Source organism: Pseudophryne corroboree, chromosome 3 (assembly GCF_028390025.1).
Source record: "Pseudophryne corroboree isolate aPseCor3 chromosome 3, aPseCor3.hap2, whole genome shotgun sequence".
Taxonomy (NCBI): domain Eukaryota; kingdom Metazoa; phylum Chordata; class Amphibia; order Anura; family Myobatrachidae; genus Pseudophryne; species Pseudophryne corroboree.
The window spans coordinates 450,627,339-450,650,224 of NC_086446.1; the positions used below are offsets into that span (position 1 = coordinate 450,627,339).

Here is a 22,886-nt window from a genome sequence, read left to right on the forward strand (position 1 = left end):
GCACAATTTAAGAACAAGAAAAACTTTGCAAAGTCATGCTCTCATAAAGAGGATTTTAGTATAGAAGCAGAGTGGCATTTTTTTGCGACTGCTCATGGCAAAGGGCCTTGCAATGGTGTAGATGGCACAGTGAAGAGGTCAGCATCCCGAGCAAGCCTGTAACATCCATATGATAATCATATTCCTACAAGACAACTTTTCTACTGGACAGAGGAAAACATTACAGGAATGTATTTTACTTTCAAAGTTTTTCTTACATTTTGTGGATGACCCATTGGAGTAGAAAATCTTTGTTGGTAATTTATTTTTTTTCTTCAAGAAGTTTGAGTTTCCTCTGGACGCAGTAGACTGCCATAGTGTGTTCTAAAATAACATACAGTAGCCAAGATGCTCAGTTTTTGTTTTTCCCTTATAATATAACACAAATCAGAGTTGGAGCTTGAACACTGGTCCATTGATAGCCAGGTGACGAATGCTTCTTCTTGTGAGTACAGTGTTGCTCCCAGTCTGCTGTGCTTCTACCTCCCAGTACCCATTCTCCAAGTTGCTTTTCCTCCTTGCTTCCAGAACACATTCTCCCAGTCTGATACTCCACCATAATTAAACACTCCGCTTTTTCAAATGTGACACATATGATCTAGGGACAGGTTAGGTTTGGGTGGGCTTAAATTAATGGCCAAGAGGCTTTTCTTCATTTAAAGCCTAACAAAACCTATCCTGTCCCTAGACTACTTGTAGCAGCTTCAAGGAAAGGTAAAAAGGCAGACCTAGTCAACATAATAGAAGTGTCTTTTCATATGGAGTAACTTTCCACTCAAGTTTGTGTGTCTGTGCAGAAGGTGGAGTGGGCACTCTCTGTATAATCCCATTCCCAAATACACCTGAAATTAACTGAAAAAAAATATTGATTTTTAAAATACAGTCTGGTTTCTTTGTCTCTCCAGGTCTTCTTTAGGGTTACCATTTCCATGAAGTTTTTAATGTATCATAGCTATTCGAACACTATGGGCGGGATTCAATTCTTTTCACCCCTTTCCACACTCATTCTGTTTCTGCCCTTTAGGGATGTTGTATCATTATTTCAGCTCGCTACCCCCGGAGTAGCGAGGCACCCAACCTTTACACAGCTAAACCTGATTACTATGGGCACAATATGCACGATAACGGAGATCATTTTAGAAAGGAAATTGGGCGTGATATCATTTGAATCTCACCCTATATTTTTTCTAAATGGTCAAAAGGGAGTGATTTTCCACACCTTTAGCGATGTTCCTTAGGTGTTCATTCATGCAAGTTTTAAGTTCTTCCTATAAACAGTCTACAACGACATTCAATTATAGATCACATTTGGAGTATGGCAGCAGGGCCGGTTCAAGCCTGCTCTGCGCCCCGGGCAGGAAACGGGGCGCGGCTTAATACAGGGGGCGTGGTCAGTTACGCCCCCTGTACATTAGTAGCGCCGCTTGAATGCTGAGCGGTGCGCGATGACGTCATCGCGCACCGTTCAGCAAAAGTACTCTCCACGAAGGGAAACTAGACGCTACGCGTCTAGTTCCCTTCACAGGAGGCACAGACGGGGGACACAGCGGGCAGCGGAGGGCACAGCAGTGGTGGATCTTGCCATGGTGCAGCGCCCTCCGGAAGGCGGCGCCCCGGGCAAAAGTCCTGCTTGCCCGTGGCAAGATCCGCTACTGTATGGCAGGTAATGAAGTATTCTTTCCCTTTAAACTTGAAATTTGGTGGATCTAGTTTCTTTACTTTAACGTTTTACATACAGTATGTTGCATGTGCTGCAATGGTGGAAGCGCCTAGTTCTTACAAGATATGAGTTATTTTTCTCGGCGCTTCTCAAGTCAAGTTATTTACCTTTCTGTAGATGAAATTAGGTCTAGATGGGAGAACCCTGCAAACATGAGGGGTAATTCTGAGTTGATCGCAGCAGCAAATTTGTTAGCAGTTGGGCAAAACCATGTACACAAAGATTTTCTACTTCTCTGACGGATCAGCAGCACAATTTAGGAACAAGAAAAACTTTGCAAAGTCATGCTCTCATAAAAAGGATTTTAGTATAGAAGCAGAGTGGCATTTTTTTGAGACTGCTCATGGCAAAGGGCCTTGCAATGGTGTAGATGGCACAGTGAAGAGGTCAGCATCCTCAGGTGTTGCAGATATAACATGTGCAGAGAGAGTTAGATTTGGGTGGGTTATTTTGTTTCTGTGCAGGATAAATAATGGCTGCTTTATTTTTACACTGCAATTTAGATTTCAGTTTGAACACACCCCACCCAAATATAACTCTCTGCACGTTTTATATCTGCCCCCCCTGCAGTGCACATGGTTTTGCCCAACTGCTGCGATCAACTCTGAATCAGGCCCATGGTACGATCCAGCTTTGACTTACTATTTATGTTTATGTGCTGGAAATGTTATATACTCACGCATGCCATTGATATGAGCCAATCATCATCCCAGCCATTGTCCAGTAATGTGTTTTAATATATCGTTTTTATGTATTGTTTGATTATGCTATAATAACTATTTTTTTTTTATATATCTTAATTCATTCAAACCATAATCTTTATTTGTTCAAGGCATAGTGCATCACATATTTAGAGTGTACCTAGCACCTTCAGTCATCACCCCTCTTTATTATCTGGTGAATGTCAGCCAGGAGACAGGTTAGGGCCACTAAAATAAAACCATAGGCAAAGGGGGCTGTTTAAATATAAAATAAATAAAAAAACAACCTCTCTGCAAAAGATCCATGTAATGTTCTCCTACCCTCAAACACTCCACCAATCCACTAGACTCACACACTTTCCCTATACTGTGAGCAGAGGTGCATTCTCCCACAAGATCACTACAAGCCCAGGAGAGTGTGTTTGCCTATATACTATCTTCTCTGGGAACTACTCTTACCATTTTAAAAAAATACATAACTTAATTAGTATGGGCTTATGAACATTACAGTAATTTATTGTGGAGTGACAGACATTCAAACCTTTGTTATTTCAGAACATATTAAAATAATTCAACCAATTATTGTAAAAAGACAAAAAGGGTATATTTACAATCTGTTGAGTTTACAAAGCCGCAGATTACAGTCTGCTCTGAGCAAAGGATTTCAAAGGGCAATAACAATTAATGCTAAACAAACCTTACATAGCAAGCATTAGTATTGTCTTTCGTAAAACATCAAAGCCACTAATCAGCAGTCGCATTAGAAAACTGCAGTTTAGTAAACCTACCCCATAGACAGATATACCTGGCATGCAGATGTATACACCGCACTCATATGCCAGACACAGTGGGCGGATTCCATTCACAGCACATGCCAACAGACCCCAACAGTAAATGCTATCTGAAGAAGCATACAGCCATGGCCAAAAGTTTGGGTTTTCACAAAGTTTGCTGCTTCAGTGTTTTAAGACCTTTTTCTCAGATATTACTATGATAGTCTGAAGTAAAATTACAAGCATTTCATAAGTGTCAAAGGCTTTTATTGACAATTACATTAAGTTTATGCAAAGAGACAATATTTGCACTGTTCACCCTTCTTTTTCAAGACCTGCAATTCACCCTGGAATGCTGTCAATCAACTTCTGGGCCACATACTGACTGATGGCCATTCATTCTTGCCTAAATCAATGCTTGGATTTTGTCGGAATTTGTGGGTTTTTGTTTGTCCACCCACCTTTTTGAGGATTGACAAATTTCTCAATGGGATTAAGATCTGGGGAGTTTCATGGACATGGATCCAAACTTTCAATGTTTTGTTCTCCTAGCCACTTAGTTATCACTTTTGCCTTATGGCAAGGTGCTCCATCATGCTGGAAAAGACATTACTCATCAACAAACTGTTCTTGTAAGGTCAGGAAACGTTGCTCTTGGAAGATATTCTGGTACCATTCTTTATTCATGGCTGTGTTCTTAGGCAAAATTGTGAACGAGCCCACACCCTTGGCTGAGAAGCAACTCCACACATGAATGGTCTTCAGGATGCGTCACTGTTGGCATGACACAGGACTGATGGTAGCGCTCACATTTCCTTCTCCGGACAAGCGTTTTTCCGGATGCCCCACAACAATCTGAAAGGGTATTCAGAGAAAAATTACTTTATCCGCAGTCCAATCCCTGTACCTTTTGCAGAATATTAGTCTGACCCTGATGTTTTTCCTGGAGAGAAGTGGCTTCTTTGCTGCCCTTCTTTACACCAGACCATCTTCGAAAAGTCTTCGTCTCACTGTGCTTGCAGATGCACTCACACCTGCATGCTGCCATTCCTGAGTAAGCTCTGCACTGGTGATGCCCCGATCCTGAATCAACTTTAGGAGACGGTCCTGCCTCTTTCTGGATGCTCTTTAGCACCCTGAAGCCTTCTTCACCACTATTGAACCTCTCTCCTTGAAGTTCTTGATGATCCGTTAAATGGTTGATTTAGGTACAATCTTGTCAGCAGCAATAACCTTGCCTGTGAAGCAATAATGACTGCGCATGTTTCCTTGCAGGTAACCATGGTTAACAGAGGAAGAACGATGATTTCAAGCACCACCCCCCTTTTAAACCTTCCAGTCTGTTATTCTAACTCAAAAGAGTTATCTCCAGCCTTGTCCACACTCTCACCTGTTTTATAATCAAGTAAATTTTTTTTTTTTTTTTTTATTGAAATTTTTTCATTTGGTTACATAAGTGTAACAAAAGAGAGAAAAGCGGTAAAGAAAGGAAAAGGAAGAAGGCAACAAGTCAAAACGTACAACTTACAATACAATGCATTGTGCTGGTCAATAGATATTACATTGATTTACATTGTAAATTAAAACATAAGGCTTGTGGTGCTTGAAATGAGGGGATTGTGCTCGGAACGCTCGGTCCGGTCATTAAGACATTGTCGTCATTACTTGCTTAGTATACGTGAGTAGAGGGGAGGTCACATTTACAAGTATAGGGTTGTGTGTGTCTACAATCTCTGCCTATCACCGGGTTACGTCAATTCCGCACTCGGCCACACCAGAGTCCATCTATCCCACTTACGGTGAAACTTGGACACAGAGTTGCGGGATAAGTACATTAGCCTTTCATGCCCTATGACCAAGGTTACCAGGGCTCTCCACTCCGATACTCTGGGAGGGGTCTCTGCAAACAAGGAGCGTGCAATGATGACCTTGGCAAGCGTGATCAGACACAGGACATACTGATATGTGAGCAATGAGTGGGTTTCTTCCAGGTCCACCCCAAAGAGGCAGGTTCTGGGGTTAATTTGGGGAAGAGATGGGTCAGTAGTTAATATGTCAGACCAAACCCAAGTCCAAAATTCATAGATTTTCGGACAATTCCATAACAGATGCCAAAAACCAGCATCTGCCATCCGACATTTGGGGCATAAAGTGTCAGGTCTTAAACCAGCTCGTTGGAGAAGTAGAGGGGTTCGATAAACCCTGTGTAGGATAAAGAGATGCACCTGTTGATATCTAATGCAAGGAGTGGTAGACCTGGCGGAGCCCAGTATTTGTAACCATTGTTCGTCTGACAGGGGGCCCATATCATCTTCCCAGCTCAGCCTAAGCGGATCTAAAGAGGCAGGTAGGGTTCTATTGTTTAGTGAGGCATATATTGTTGAAATTTTGCCTGTGGAGGGTAAGCTTTGCAGCATAAGTTTAACTGGAGAAGGGGAGATGGAGGGGGCCGTTTTGAACTGGGTCTGTATGGCATGTCTTAATTGGAAGTATCTAAATAGGGCTGTGTTTGGGAGCTCAAATTCAGCCTGTAGTTGCGCAAATGATTTAAGATAACCATCCACATATAGTTGTCCCAGGGAGATCACCCCACTTTTTATCCAAATATTGTCTATTGACAGCTTCTGAAGTTCCATATACGAACTATTAAACCATAAGGGTGAATCTGTTTCTAGGTCGGCCCAGTCATAGAGGTTGTGTACTTGCTTCCAGACCAACAGAGCCTGTCGCAGGATAGGAGGAAGACCCGTCACTGACATTCCCGAAAGCAAGAAAAGGAGGGGGGTGAAGGGGGGTCCAACCCAGTCTGTCAAATATCCCTGTAGGGTCGAGCCACCCACTCCTGTGATCCAGCCGGAGAGGTGCACCAGCTGCGCTGCCAGATAATACAGTCTGAGATTAGGCAGGCTCGCCCCCCCAGTGAGTTTGGTCCTACAAAGTTTTTTTATAGCTATCCTCGCCGGTTTATGACCCCAGATAAAGGAAGATATGAGACTGTCAATGCTAGCAAATATTTTTTTAGGGAGGTAAATGGGGGAGTGTTGCAGGACATATAGGTACTTAGGCTGGATGGACATCTTAAAGAGATTGATGCGTCCCAATACTGTCAGTGGTAGTGCCTTCCATGTGTGGATCTTACTTTTAAAAAGGGCTGTGATAGGGTCTATGTTCCACTTGGCATATTCTGATGCTGGCCCCGTGACCCAAACACCCAAGTATTTAAATTTCAGAGTCCATTGCAGTGAGTGTGACGTGCATATCCGTTCCGGGATATGTCCTGAAATGGGAAAATAAAGGACTTGTCCCAGTTTATACATAAGCCAGAGTATTCCCCAAACTCATTAATTGTGTGGAGCATAGCCCGGAGAGAGATATCTGGGTCCCTCAGGAACAGTAACATATCGTCGGCATACAGTGAAATCTTATCCACCGTGGAGCCGGCTGCCAGTCCCTGAATATTCGGGTTGTCCCGTATCATACAAGCCAGTGGTTCTATAGCCAATGCAAACAGGGCCGGGGACAACGGGCAACCCTGTCGTGTGCCCCTGGCCAGAGAGAATGAGGACGAGGTATACCCATTAACAGAGACACGGGCTGCTGGAGAGGAATACAGTAATCGAACCCACCCGATGAACATAGGGCCCAGGCCAAACCCGTGCAGCACCTGCCAAAGGTAGGACCATTCAACCGAGTCGAAGGCCTTGGCGGCGTCGAGAGACACCACCACTGCCCCCGAACCCAGCAAGCCATCCCCCTGCAGGTGATAGAACAGTTTCCGCAGGTTTTGCATAGTGGACCTTCCCGGCATGAAGCCCGTCTGGTCCTGATGTATAATAGAACCGATGACCGCGTTCAGTCGAATGGCAAGCATTTTTGCAAGAATTTTAACATCTGTGGACAGTAGTGAAATAGGGCGGTAGGAATCGGGAGCCTTGGGATCCTTCCCCGGTTTGGGCAGTACTATAATAGTGGCTTCAGACATGGACGGGAGGAGTTCACCAATTTCAAACAAGGTATTAAATAAATCTAATAAATAAGGACTGAAGCGGGAGTTAAATTTTTTATAAATCTCCACTGGGAGTCCATCCCCACCAGGTGCCTTGGAAGAAGGGAGTGACGACACAGCGCACTCCACCTCCTCCAGGGTGAAAGGAGCCTCAAGTGCTTCAAGCGCCTCCCGCGATAATTTGGGCAAATTCACCCACGAGAGGTAGGAGTGCAGTTGCTCGTCGGAGTGGGATACTCCTGACGAGTATAGTTTGGAATAAAAATGTTTAAATACCCCAGCTATGTCTTTCCCCGAGTAGCAGAGACTGCCATCCCCATCGGCAATACATTGAACAGTGCGAGAATGGGTTTCATCCCTGGCCAAGAAAGCCAGGTAACTGCCCCCCAGCTCTGCCTGAAAGTACTGCCTGTGACTGGAAAACAGCAGCCTACGCTTGGATTTATCAAAGAGGTAATCGGCCCACTCTCCCTGTGCGTGCAGCCACGCCTCCCGATCCGACCGGGAATGTGATTCTATATATACAGATTCCAAATCACGGCAAGCCTGTTCAAGTCTCGCTTCCTCCCTCCTGTTAAACGACTTGATGCCCGCTATTCTTTTAATAAAGGTACCACTAATATATGCTTTGTATGCATCATGTCGGACAGTGGGGGAGGAGTCTGGGGGGTTGCAATCAAGGAAGACTTTCCAGTCCGAGAGAAGGTCGGAGCCCTCTCCCATTAAATTCAACCAAAATGGGTGCAGTTTCCACTGACTGCTGCCCCTATCGTGCGTCATAGACAGCTTTAGTAAAACCGGTGAGTGGTCCGATATACCTCTAGACAAATATGTTAGTTCAGAAATTCTAGGCGATAATGTCGGGGAAATAAGGCACAAGTCTATCCGTGACAGTGGTAGCGGAGTGACAGGAATAGTGCGCTATAGTAGGGTTTCGCATTCTCCAGATATCCATCCAGCCAAGTTCAGCAACAATTCTTGCAAAAGGGGTCGGGGCAGGGGGGAGGGGGGTGGAGTCGCGAGACTCCCGCCAGCGGTCAATAGACAAGTCCATGACGTTGTTGAAGTCACCCACACTAATAACCGGTGTGTCAGGGGACTGGGCTATAAAGTCAGCTGCCTTACGTAGAACTTCACTGTTATAGGGGGGGGGGATGTATATAGCCATGATATGATACAGTGCATGATGTATGACGGCACGTAAAAAAACATAACGACCCTGAGGGTCAATGCTGCTATGCTCCAGGTGAAAATTTACCGATTTTTTAACCAATATCGATACCCCTCTGGCGCTGGAGAACGTGGAGTGGTAGGCCCATCCAACCCATGGTCTCTTAATGGCCATGACCTTACTACCATACAGATGAGTCTCAGAGAGGCATGCTATGTCAACTCTGTACTTTTGAAGTTGTTTCAGGACAAGTGAGCGTTTAATTTTATCATTTAAACCACGGACATTCCATCCCATCAGTCTAATCGTGTCCCTCCCCGTGACGTCTGTGTTAGAACCCATATCGTAGAGCGCTTTGCATGGGCACAAGGAGATAAGTCGTGGGAGACGGAAGAAGTATAGTGTGTGAGGTAGGGTACCCAGTGAATCGTATCATAGTAAAACCATACTTCCTAACTTGGAAAACCCGATCAGGACTGGGAGGCCGAGGCCGAGCACACTCCATATGTGACATCTGAAAAACCATACATTTCCATAGCGTTAGAGCACCATGATCAGTTGCAGAGAGAAAAAAAAGGGAGGAAAGAATAAAGAAAAGGAAAGTAACAACAACAATAACAATAAAACATCCCATCCCGCACCCACCCTGTATGACCAATAAGCAACCTAGTGTCATACCTATACCCTAACAAAACTAAATTAAACTAGCTGGGTACAGAACAAACCAGCTGGGGAGAACAGAACTGTGGGACTAGATCCCTAAGCTATCTACAGCAGGGAACTCCCGCACATAGAGCTTAGCAGGTGTAGTGGCCCGATGCTAAAAAAGGAAAAAAAAAAAAAAAAAACCCAGAGAAGTAAGTGACATGCATCAGCCCATAGGGGTAGAGACAATAGAAACCATACGGTTTTCGCTATAATAGTTACCCACGCCAACTACATATGACCAATACGAGTTCATTCAGGAGCTGAAGGTCTGTGTTCCAGCCAGGGTTCCACATCTTTCGGGTTTGAGAAAAAGTGCGTGGCGTCGTTGTATATAACCCTCAGACGAGCCGGAAACAACATCGAGTATTGGATATTCCGGTCCCGGAGTTTGCGTTTGACAAGAGCGAATTGGGCACGGGATTTCTGGACTTCAATGGCAAAGTCTGGGAAAATTGAGATCGTGTGATTGTCGAACATCAGCGGGCCCTGGAGACGAGCCAGACGAAGTATAGTGTCTCTGTCTTTAAAGTGAAGAAGACGAGCAATGAACGTTCGAGCAGGAGCGCCTGGTGGAGGAGGACGAGACGGAAGACGATGTGCTCGTTCTACCGCGAATTGTGGGCTGAAGGCTTCACGTGTAAACATCTTAATCAGCCAGTCTTCAAAGAATTTCTCCGGGGCTGTTCCCTCCGCCCTCTCAGGCAGCCCAACCAAGCGGACATTGTTCCGGCGGAGCCTGCCTTCTATATCGGATAGCTTAGCGTGAGCCGATGATAGTTGTGTAGAAAGATCGTCCACCCTAGTTTTAAGTGGATAGGTGGTGTCCTCCAGGTCCGAGATGCGGTGCTCAGTCTCACTCACTCTTTCACGAATCTTTTGGAGATCCTGACGGAGTAAAGAAACATCTATCTGAACACGTTCAATTTTATCAGAGACTCGTTGCTCTGAGGCAGCAATAGCCTGTATTATTTGCTGCGTAGAGTGCGTCGAGTCATTCAAGGCCGGGTCCTCGCCTTCAGAGTGCGGAGATTGAGGGTTACGAGCCGCGTTGGAAGTGGATTGGGAGGAGGATTCCCTCGCATATTTTTGTAGTTTCGCGGCTGCACCTGTCTTCCCCATTGTAATATCCAGTATATTGCACAGGAGGCGTGTAGAGTAGGATTACAAGTGTGGAGGAGTATGGAAATTGAGCTGTAGCAGCACACTCCCAAGTGGCCCAAACACAGGATCTGTGTGATGAGCACAGCTTTCACGTGCAGCGGGTAGGGGGGTCAGGGAGGTCGGTGTTTTATATAGAGATGTCAGCACGTTGTATTTAGGCAGAGATGTATAGGCGTAAGCGTGTGCAAACTGGGGTGTAGTGCCCTGTACTGTTCCCAGTAGGTGTACTATCCAGGCAAGGATTTAATGCAGGAATGGGCAGGTAGATATATGCATAGAAATGTGGAAGTCGGAATGGTATATCCTGTCTAGCTTCCAGAGGGGAGTATTGTCCAGGTAGGAGAGTATTGCAGGGAGCACTGCAGGGAGGGTGTATTTACCGTGAGCCACAGGAGCTGATGATCTGCCGCTTAGCCTGTAGTGTTCTCCTGCGGTGGCTTGTGGAAAGCAGGTTGTAGTGCAGGCCGCGCCGTGTCTCCCCGCAGCGGTGAAGAAGGCCTCCCTCCAGGGTGCAGCACGTGGGACGCTGCCCGGGATCAGCGTGAGCGCCGACCCGGAAGCGCCGCGGATTCCCTGTGTCAGGAGAGCGAGAAGCGGAGGGGCAGCCGTAGGACGTCCAGGCACCGCGGCGGTAAACAGGAGGTACGCGGCCAGGGAGCGGACAGCAGAGTGTCAGGCAGGTGTCTCGCCCCACGCTGGCAAGATGGCCGCCGCGAGCAGCTCCGAGACAGCACCCGCAGTATCCTCCGTCAAACGGCTGTTATATTGGTCCGAGGGGACCGGCAGGTATTTCCAGCGAGGCACCAGCAGTTAGGGCTGAAGCAGAGTCACTTTTTATGTAGATAGCATCGGGCTAAAACGGATTAATGTAGGAGTTTGTGCGGGAGCTTAAAAGCTATGCTCCTACTCCATGCTGTGCCAACCCACGCCACTCTCACCTGTTTTAACGAGAGAATTACCGATATAACAGCAGGTTCTTTTGAGGCAGGGCTGAAATGCAGTGGAAATTTTGTTTATGGGATTAAGTTCCTTGTCATGGCAAATAGGGACTTTGCAATGAATTGCAATTCATCTGATCACATTTTGGAGTATGTGCAAATTGCCATCATAAAAACTGGAGGCAGCAGACTATGTAAAAATAGGATTTTAATTACCTACCGGTAAATCCTTTTCTCGTAGTCCATAGAGGATGCTGGGGTCCATATTAGTACCATGGGGTATAGACGGCTCCACCAGGAGCTATTGGCACTTTAAGAGTTTAGCAGTGTGAGATGGCTCCTCCCTCTATGCCCCTCCTACGAGACTCAGCCTAGAAACTGTGCCAGAGGAGATGGACATACTTCGAGAGAAGGAAATACACAGATAGTGGCGAGATTCATACCAGCTCACACAAGGCAAATCTGGCCAATAGACCGGAGAACTCCGCAACAGCTGAAACAGTACTGAAACAGGAACGAACACAGAACTTACCTAGGAATCAGGTAGAACAGAACCAAATAACCACTGCAGGATAAAGAAGCGCTGGGCGGGCACCCAGCATCCTCTATGGACTACGAGAAAATGGTAGGTAATTAAAATCCTATTTTCTCTTATGTCCTAGAGGATGCTGGGGTCCATATTAGTACCATGGGGATGTACCAAAGCTCCCAGCACGGGAGGTAGAGCGCGCAGGCTCCTGCAGAACTGCTTGACCAAACTTGAGGTCATCAGAGGCCAAAGTATCGAACTTGTAAAACTTAGCAAACGTGTTCAAACTAGACCAAGTTTGAACACGGCTCGGCAAAGCTGTAAGGCCGAGACACCCCGGGCAGCCACCCAGGAAGAACCCCACTTTACGAGTAGAGTGGGCCTTAACCGAATTTGGACACTGCAATCCTGCCGTAGAATAGGCATGCTGGATGGTGAACCTGATCCAGCGAGAAATCGACTGCTTAGAAGCAGGACACCCAATTTTCTTGGGATCATATAGGACAAACAGAGTCAGATTTCCTGAGACGAGCAGTCCTCTTCACATAAATCTTCAAAGTCCTCACAACATCCAAGGCCTTTGAAGCAATCGAGGAGTCAGTAGCCACTGGCACCACAATAGGTTGGTTGATATGAAAAGCAGACACAACCTTAGGAAGGAACTGTGGACGAGTCCTGAGTTCCGCCCTATCTTCATGGAAGACCAGATAGGGACTTTTACAGGACAAATCCCACAATTCCGACACACGTCAAGCAGAAGCCAAGGCCAACAAAGTTACCGCCTTCCATGTGAGAAACTTGAGTTCAGCCTCATGTAGAGGTTCAAACCAATCCGACTGCAGGAACTGCAACACCACATCAAAATCCCATGGTGCCGATGGCGCCACAAAAGGGGGCTGGATGTGCAGAACCCCTTTCAAAAAGGGTCTGAACCTCAGGGAGGACAGCCAATTGTTTCTGGAAGAAAATGGATAAGGCTGAAATCTGGACCTTGATGGAGCCCAATCTCAGGCCTAAATCCAAACCTGTTTGCAGGAAAAGGCAAACCGTCCAAGTTGAAACTCCACCGCAGGAAACTTTTTGGATTCACACCAAGACACATACTTTTTCCAAATTCAATGGTAATGTTTAGACGTTACCCCCTTCCTAGCCTGTATCAGGGTAGGAATAACCTCGCTCGGAATACCCTTCCGAGCTAAGATCTGGTGCTCAACCGCCATGCCGTCAAACGTAGCCATGGTAAGTCTCGATAAGCGAACGGCCCCTGTAGTAGAAGATCCTCCCGAAGAGGCAGAGGCCTTGGATCTTCCAGCAGCAGATCTGCGTACCAAGCCCTTCTTGGCCAGTCTGGAGCAATGAGGATTGCCAGAACCCTTGTACTTTTTTACAAGTTGTAGAACTCTTGGGATAAGTGGAAGTGGAGGGAACGCATACACTGACGTGAACACCCACGGCGTTACTAGTGTGTCCACTGCCACTGCCTGTGGGTCTCTCGACCTGGAACAGTACCTCCTCAGCTTCTTGTTGAGGCGGGAGGCCATCATGTCTATGTGAAGAGCCCCCCACCAACCGGTTACCTCCTCGAACACCTCCGGGTGGAGGCCCCACTCTCCTGGATGGAGATTGTGTCTGCTGAGGAAGTCCGCTTCCCAGTTGTCTACTCCTGGAATGAAGATTGCAGACATCGCTACAGCTTGCCTTTCTGCCCAGAGGAGCATCCTTGTCACCTCTGACATTGCAGCCCTGCTCTTCGTTCCGCCCTGTCGGTTTATGTAGGCTACTGTGGTCACACTGTCCGACTGCACCTGAGCAGCCTGATCCTGTAGAAGGTGTGCCGCTTGAAGAAGGCCGTTGTATACGGCTCTTAGCTCTAGGATGTTTATCGGAAGGGATTACGGACTTGACCACCTTCCTTGGAAAGGTTTCCCCTTGAGCGACTGCTCCCCAACCTCTTACACTTGCATCCATGGTTAGAAGGAACCAGTCCTGAACCCCGAACCTTCGGCCCTCCAGAAGGTGAGGTAGTTGCAGCCACTAGAGTGAAATCCTTGCTTTTGGCGACAGACGTATCCTCTGGTGCATATGTAGGCGAGATCCCGACCACTGGTCCAAGAGATCCAGTTGAAAGGGCCGAGCATGAAACCTTCCATACTGCAGAGCCTCGTAGGAGGCAACCATCTTCCCCAGAAGGCGGATGCACTGATAAACCGATACCCAGGCCGGCTTCAAGACATCCCGGACCATTGTTTGAATCACCAACGCTTTATCCACTGGTAGAAACACCCTCTGCACCTCCTGTCGAGGATCATCCCCAGGAAAGACCGCCTCCTTTTCGGCTCCAGATGAGACTTTGGAAGATTCAGGATCCAACTGTGCTCCTTGAGCAGATGCATTGTGAGAGCAATGGATCTTAACTTCTCCCTGGACGATGCCTTGATCAGCAGGTCGTCCACATACGGAATTATATTCACCAAGATGATGGCAGAGATGATGGTTCTCATCCGCAAGCAGGGGGTGAAGATCCTCGGTACTGTGGAGAGACCAAATGGCAGTGCCTGAAACTGATGGTGATCGTCTAACAGTGCAAACCTGAGATAAGCCTGATGAGGCGACCAAATGGGAATGTGGAGGTATGCATCCTTGATGTCCAGGGACACCAGGAACTCCCCCCTCCGTCAGTCCTGAGATAACTGCTTGCAGAGACTCCATTTTGAATTTAAAGTTCCTGAGATAAGGGTTCAATGATTTCAAGTTCAGAATTGGCCTGACCGAACCATCCAGCTTCGGTACCACAAAAAGGTTCGAATAGTAACCTTTGTTCAACTGATGAGGTGGAACTGGAACAATGACCTCCGGCAATACCAATGTTCAGATAGCGTCCAGTAAAATAGCTCTGTCTGCCGGCAAGCCTGATTTGAAGAATCGGTGAGGTGGGAGAGTTTGAAACTCCAGCCTGTACCCCCGGGAAACAATATCCTGTATCAAGGGATCTAGGCCGGACGACACCCAGACGTGGCCGGAGTGTCGCTCCCACCTGACCTACTTCCAGGCTGTGCGGTCCACCGTCATGCTGAGGACTTTGAGGCACCAGAAGCAGGCTTCTGGTCCTGGGAACCTGCAGGAACAGGTGTTTGGATTTGGCACGACCACCTCTAAAGGTGTGAGAGGGCTTGTTCTTTCTAGTCTTAGTGGGCCGAAAGGACTGTGATGTGTTGGGAGAAAAAGGCTTCTTCGTAGCCCGTGCAGCTGAGGGGAGAAAAGGAGACTTACCCGCTGTAGTTGTGGCAATCCACGCATCCAGCGCCTCCCCAAACAGAGCCTGTCCTGTATAGGGTAGGCACTCCACACTTTTTCTGGATTCCGCGTCCGCAGACCATTGGTGCAGCCAGAGACCCCTGCGAGCCGAGACGGACATGGAGGAGATGCCCGCAGCCACGGAACCCAGTATCCTTCATGGATTCCACCAAAAACCCTGCAGAATCCTGTATGTTACGTAACCACTTGTTTTGACAGCCTGGAAACAGAGGCGTCAACAATAGGCGGGGACTCCCATTTTTTTCTATCGTCCTCCGGGAAGGGAAACGCAACCAGAACCCTTTTAGGGATCTGGAATTTTTTCTCCGGGTTTTACCAGGCCTTTAAAATAAAATGGCATTTAATTCCTTAGAAGCAGGAAAGGTGAGAGGGGCTTTCTTACTGTCTCTGAAAAAAGCCTCCTCAACCTGCTCAGGAGGTGTGTCAGAAATATTTAACACATCCCGCATGGCCTCAATCAACAACTGCACCCCCTTAGCAAGTGATGCCGTCCCCCTTGACACGTCCCCATCACCGTCTGCTGTGTCAGAATCGGTATCCGTGTCATCCTGCGTAATTTGGGCAAGAGCACATTTGAGAGAATGTACCGCAGGGGGTCCCCGGGGGAGCAGTATCGGACCATACTGCCATAGAGGACTGCATTACCCGAGTTGCATGCTCAGTCTTTGCAACCCTTTCAGAAATCTGAGAAAGAGCCCCCCCTAAGAGACCTTAACCACTCCGGTTCCCTAGCCGGGATCTGCGCTACAGCAGTGCAATCCTGATTACATGGGATGGGAGCTTCCTGAGAAGATCTATCCTCTGCAGCATATGAGACAGAGTTCCTAGACATGGTTGCTTGCACACCCCACATACACACAGGGTACAGGGCAGACAGTTTCCGCCCCAAGAATGGCAGAGAGGCACAGAGATTGGAGCCAACCAATACAGGTATAGGGAGGCCCTTAACCAGCACTGACTGTGTCCCTTAATAGGTGACAGAGTCTATACACAGCCTCCCCTCTATAACCCCCTGGTACCGTACAGATAGCTGGAGTTGCTCTGGAGGGACTGCTCTTCACAGGCAGCGTGTCTGCAGGCAGGAAAATGGCGCTGAATGCTGCTGGGTCCGCTCCGAGAAGCTCCGCCCCCTTAATGGCGCTGTCTTCCCGCTCTTCCAAGATTATACTGGCCTGAGGATTTTCTGCTGACAGAGATCCGAGGACCCCGACAGGCTTTCTGTTCAGTGTAGGGTTAAGGCGCCGGCTCAGGGCGCCCCTCACAGCGCCGCACCATGTACTGCTGAGCCCCTGGAGCGCAGTCAGTACTGCGCTCCCTACCCTGTAGCCACCATCTTCACATTGGCTCCCTGCTTGCCAGGGAGCCGATGACTCACTAGCCACACTTCAGCTCTGCAAGGGGGTGGCGGCATGCTGCCGGGGTGAGCGTTCCCCTGTGGCGGGGAGCGATCTATCCCCTCTGGAGCTCAGTGTCCAGTCATCGGAGACAGTGGCTCAGACCACGCAGGGCGGACATTGCTCCCCCCCCTCAGTCCCTTGATGCAGGGAGGCTGTTGCCAGCAGCCTCCCTGTAGAATAACAAACTCTAAAAAAACTTTTACTAAAGAAGCTCTGTAGAGCTCCCCTACATGTGACCAGAGCCTCCGGGCACATTTTCTAAACTAAGTCTGGTAGGAGGGGCATAGAGGGAGGAGCCAGCCCACACTCTCAAACTCTTAAAGTGCCAATGGCTCCTGGTGGACCAGTCTATACCCCATGGTACTAATATGGACCCCAGCATCCTCTAGGATGTAAGAGAAAATGTATATCTGTGTAATTCTCAAAACTTTTGCCCATGGCTGTATATAGAATGATATCTCTGGACTCCAATCTCGTATAATTTGCAATGAAGATTTAAGAGACTATTAATTATGCTTGATGGTCAGTGCCAGAGAAATGGATCACAATCTCTGAATTCAACAAGAAATTTGGAATTTCACATGCAACAATTTCACGGGTATACCACGAGTATAAATCAGGGAAGGCATCCAGCGCACGACCCCACTGTGGCTAACGAAAAACTGGACAATAGTCAACAGCATCCTCTGGCACGCTTTGTAACAGCCCTGTTAATGCTGGAGACCGATTAAGGTCCCATCGCTGACCTCACAGCACAAGGCTCTATGCATCACCAGAGCTTGTGAACACTGCAACTGAATGCAAGATGACTGGAAGCATGTAGCCTGGCATGATGGGTCAAGCTTCCAACTGTTTCGGGTACATGGACAATTACACGTGTGGAGTGAGCCCCACAAGGCAATTAACCCTGCATACCAACAAGAAATATTCAAGGGTGGCAGTGACTCTGTGGTCATGTTCAGTATTATCAGCTGGTACGCTTTAAGATCCCTGATCCATCTGCACATATAATATGTCATGCATGGATGGATGGAAGCAGGATAGTGCACCACTCAAATCCATTAACTCCAGATTACGGTTATGTCTGCGAGTTTAAGCATTCCTCTTAATTTGGCATCATTAGCTGGCCAACTCGTTCACCAGATTTGAACCCAATTAAACACATGGGGTATGCAGTTCAATGTGCCATCAATGGTAGGGTTCCTACTCCAGTGAATACTGGGCAATTGTGGACCATTATTCAGGAAGCATGATGTATACTATCCATGTACAACTTCAGAGGACACGTGGAATCCATTCCCTGTTCTGTTGCCACAGTAATCAAATTGAAAGGAAGACCTACGTATCACGAGATAGTTTTTCTAGCCCCTGAGTGTACATAAGCAATAACAAAAAACAAAAGTTATTGTCCTTTTTATTAAGTAACAATTTCACAACAGATTTTATATGCATGTTTGCATATATGAAGCATGAAGGTTTTAATAATCTCTTCCCCTCCCACCCAAACAGCCATTGCCTCTCCCCATGCTTTGACCTAAAGTAACGCTCAGAAATGATAAATTGATAAATCATAGCACATCAGCTATACTTGCTGTGACAACACGTGCTGTAACCCTATGTATGAATACATTAATCTGTAGTCTGCATTTGTTTCCTTGACTCACTAGTAGCCAATCACAAACACTAATATTCATGCTTTAGACAAGTGGTGGCCAATCGGGATGTAGGTATGTGACAGGCGGTCAAGAGAGAAACTGTCACATAACCTCCTCCTGCATCCCAAACAATTAAAATACCGATAGTCGGCATGCCGACCAGAAGGGACCATTCCCACTCCTGGGTGCCCACAACACCCATAGAGTGGGGGTAAAACTTGTGGCGAGCTCAGCTCGCCACCGAGCCCGCATGGGGCTTCGTTGTGCTTGTCCCCCCTGCCGGCATTCTGCTTGTATCTCAAGCGCTGCTGAAGTGAATCATATTTTGCTGCCTAACACCTTATAAAACCTAACTCCTAGGGCTGCATGCTGCCCACACCAGTTGGAGACCATGGATGTGGACTATATTAAGCTATGTAATAAGTATTTAGTCTGTTTTTCCAACTGTATTAGTATTGTTTGTAATAGGAATACAATAATGTATTTTGTCTTTAGTGTAGTAAATGTGCTGTTTTAAATACAAATATTTAAATATTGTGTCATATTTATGCAATTTAATGTACCCCACTTTTTTTCTCAAACCATCTTCTTTGTCAGAGACAGAGGAGCGCCCCTGTTCTGCCTCTCTCCGCCATCTTCATGCACAAGCCGATAACCTTAGCTGTTGTTGGAAGAACCGAGGACTCAGAATAGATACAACTATCAAGCAGCAGTGTGTGCAGAAGCTGGTGCCGTAAAATTAACTGATTATGTAGAGCAGGCCTGGTCAACCTGTGGCTCTCCAGCTGTTGTGAAACTACAAGTCCCATCATGCCTTGCCACAGTTTTGCTATTAGGGAATGATAAAACTGTGGCAGGGCATGCAGGGATGTGTAGTTTCACTACATCTGGAGAGCCACAGGTTGGCCAGGCCTGATGTAGAGCATAGGTTCTCAAACTCGGTCCTCAGGACTCCACACAGTGCATGTTTTGCAGGTAACCCAGCAGGTGCACAGGTGTATTAATTACTCACTGACACATTTTAAAATGTCTACAGGTGGAGCTAATTATTTCACTTGTGATTCTGTGAGGAGACCTGCAAAACATGCACTGTGTGGGGTCCTGTGGACCGAGTTTGAGAACATATGATGTAGACCAGGCCTGGCCAACCTGTGGCTCTCCAGCTGTTGTGAAACTACAAATCCCAGCATACCCTGCCACAGTTTTGTTATAATGGAATGCTTAAACTGTGGCAGGGCATGCTGGGACGTGTAGTTCCACAACACCTGGAGAGCCACAGGTTGGCCAGGCCTGATGTAGACCATCGAAGATCAGGATCTGTAGTCCATGCACAAAAGAAAACGTTTGCACTGTTGGATGATGATGATGGCACAAAAAAGTAACTGCAGGGATTGCATTGCCTAGAAGGTGAAACCGCTACATTCTTCATTAAGGCATACCTCACAATATGACCCATTTCACCCCTAAGACAATGTACTGCTGCTCTTTTTAACAGATAATTATTTAAGTCATTGTAAGAGAACTCGCTCATACACATATATAGGCACTTTGTTCAGGAATCCTACTCCTAATCAGCGGCAGCGCCGTCCAGAGTGTGCAGGGGGGAGATAACCAGAAAATATATGTAACATATGTCCCTGCTTACTTCTCCAGGGATCCACCGCAGCACTGAACTCACTGCTCAGCCTGTCACTCATCATATAGCCCACCCCTGGACTCCCAATGGCTGGTTTCACAGGAGTCTTGGGGCAGCCTAAATGAGGAGTGACAGGCTGTGCAGGGAGTTCAGTGCTGCGGATCCCCGGCGAAGGAAGCCAGGACATATGAACATACATGTGAATTTGTATGTAACCTAATGTCCTGGTCAGCTCCCCTCTGCACACCGTGGATGGAGTTGCAGTCCAGGAGCAGCAGCCGCCGCTGCGTCTAACAGTACTCAGAAGGCACTTTATCAATTACAGCATTTGTACAAATATGAAGTGTGGAATGCTTGCCACTTCTCACTGCATTCAAATATTACATACTAAAAGTGTTCACACCTCTCCTCAAGGTAGCCCAGGTTACCAAGTCATTTTCAGAGAATTTATGTGAACATATTAGCTGCAATTTCATAATGACAAAGTCTACATAGTGTGTACAGGTGATTTGCACATTCCTGTGTTCGCATGTGGTTGCGTCCAGTCGAATGTGCTGCACAGGTATTCTAACGAAGGATGGAATGATATATCAATCATTCATTAAATAGTGTATAGCAGCAATCAGGCTCAAGGGAAATTGAAAAATCTGTCCAGAGGTGTTTTGAAGAAAGGGCAGATATGTATTATACATAAGGCTGTCAAAGAAGTTCCGAACGCAACGGAGGAAAGGGTTCTTCGCTGTTAGGGCAATCAGGATGTGGAATTCCCTGCCAGGGAAGGTGGTAATGGCGGACTCTGTAATTGGATTTAAAAAAGGAATGGATACATTTCTGAATGAAAAAGCTATCCAAGGTTATAATATCAACGTGGTTAATCTGGGGGTAACATGAGTTATAGTAGCTAACTAGTCATAAAACATTATTTAGCAAGTATGTAGAATCATCACAACTTAAAACAGGTTGAACACGATGGCCAATTTGCCTCTATTCAACCTCAAATACTATGTTACTATGTAAAGAATCCATTCTTATCTGAAGACATAATATACACAATCTACATAGCAGGAAGATTAGAGATGTGCAGTTACAAGTAAAGGGTTAAGGGGGGTACACACGGAGCGATAATCTAAGCAATCTGACTAGATTGCTTAGATTTTCAGCAAGATCGCTCCGTGTGTAGCCCTAACAGCGATAGCGATGCGCAGCCCCGCGCATCGCTATCGCTGGTGCTAGATTGGCCTGCCGTGCAGGCCAATCTAGCGGGTCGCTCACTTCACCAGCTGGGTGAAGTGAGCGCCCCCCCCCCCCCCCCCCCGTCTCCCCCCCGCACGCTCAGCACAGATTGCGCTGTGCTGAGCGGCGGGAGAGATGTGTGCTGAGCAGTTCACTGAAAAGTGCTGAAAAGTGTGCTGGGTGTCTGTTTTTCCTGTCTAAATCCAAATGAACAGTCACAATTCAACGACTGTGATTTGGGCATCTAAAGTCGGTGTTTGGGCGTCTAATGAGCCCTACACACTGGGCGATAATAGTGAAAGATATGAACGAGATACCGTTCACATCTTTCAGTGTGGAGGCACCAGCAATGAACGATGTGCGGCCCGCGCTTGTTCATCGCGGTGCCCCGTCGCTTGTGCATGCAGGCCAATATGGACGATCTCGTCCATATTTGCCTGCACTGCTATGGAGCCGGTGATAGGGGGAGTGAAGAAACTTCACTCCCCCCGTCACTGCCCGGTGACTCATATACACCGTCGGGCAGCTCGGCGGCGGATCGCAAAGTGTGTAGGGCCCATAAAGCCTGCCTATCTTTAACATGGGGCGTGCAATTCTATTATTTTAAACAGTCATGAGAACTTGCTTTTAGGAGTCTATTGTTGTTTGGTCATGTTGGAACTCACCACAGATCGCGGGGTAGTGTACACTATACTTTAGTGAATGGGAGCCGTACGCGCATGCACATCCCATTCATTCTAATGCTTCGCAGTCCCGATACAGCATGCTGCTAGTAGCAGCAAGTTTGTAGCAGGACACATCTGTTAAGATTAATGAATTGTCTGAAAATTGAAAATAAATATTTGGTATCTTTTACTGATTGGCCATTTCGCTTTTTCTTTGGGTGTCTTTCTGGTGGGAGGATCTCTCTTACAGGATTGCCTTCATTGTTGGACTATAATTGTCCGAATTGTTGGAATAACAGCCAGAATAAGAAGAAAATAAGAATTTACTTACCGATAATTCTATTTCTCGTAGTCCGTAGTGGATGCTGGGAACTCCGTAAGGACCATGGTCAATAGCGGCTCCGCAGGAGACTGGGCACAAAAGTAAAAGCTTTATGAATACCTGGTGTGCACTGGCTCCTCCCCCTATGACCCTCCTCCAAGCCTCAGTTAGGATACTGTGCCCGGACGAGCGTACACAATAAGGAAGGATTTTGAATCCCGGGTAAGACTCATACCAGCCACACCAATCACACCGTACAACCTGTGATCTGAACCCAGTTAACAGCATGATAACAGAGGAGCCTCTGAAAAGATGGCTCACAACAATAATAACCCGATTTTTGTAACAATAACTATGTACAAGTATTGCAGACAATCCGCACTTGGGATGGGCGCCCAGCATCCACTACGGACTACGAGAAATAGAATTATCGGTAAGTAAATTCTTATTTTCTCTGACGTCCTAGTGGATGCTGGGAACTCCGTAAGGACCATGGGGATTATACCAAAGCTCCCAAACGGGCGGGATGGTGCGGATGACTCTGCAGCACCGAATGAGAGAACTCCAGGTCCTCCTCAGCCAGGGTATCAAATTTGTAGAATTTAGCAAACGTGTTTGCCCCTGACCAAGTAGCTGCTCGGCAAAGTTGTAAAGCCGAGACCCCTCGGGCAGCCGCCCAAGATGAGCCCACCTTCCTTGTGGAATGGGCTTTTACAGATTTTGGTTGTGTCAGGCCTGCCACAGAATGTGCAAGCTGAATTGTACTACAAATCCAACGAGCAATAGTCTGCTTAGAAGCAGGAGCACCCAGCTTGTTGGGTGCATACAGGATAAACAGCGAGTCAAATTTTCTGACTCCAGCCGTCCTGGAAACATATATTTTCAGGGCCCTGACTACGTCCAGCAACTTGGAGTCC

At 47.1% G+C, this 22,886-nt stretch overlaps 1 protein-coding gene across 2 annotated transcripts in view; it reads left to right on the forward strand.

Annotated features, from left to right (window-relative positions):
* The window catches only part of QRICH2 (glutamine rich 2), a 72,135-nt gene extending 53,190 nt beyond the window's left edge, over positions 1–18,945 (forward strand). For both annotated transcript variants that reach the window (XM_063963610.1, XM_063963611.1), the window contains exon 4: positions 18,711–18,945. In XM_063963610.1, the coding sequence (XP_063819680.1) occupies positions 18,711–18,850 (140 nt within the window). In that variant the 3' untranslated portion in view covers positions 18,851–18,945. The remainder of the gene's footprint in view (positions 1–18,710) is intronic.
* Positions 18,946–22,886: the final 3,941 nt, after the last annotated feature.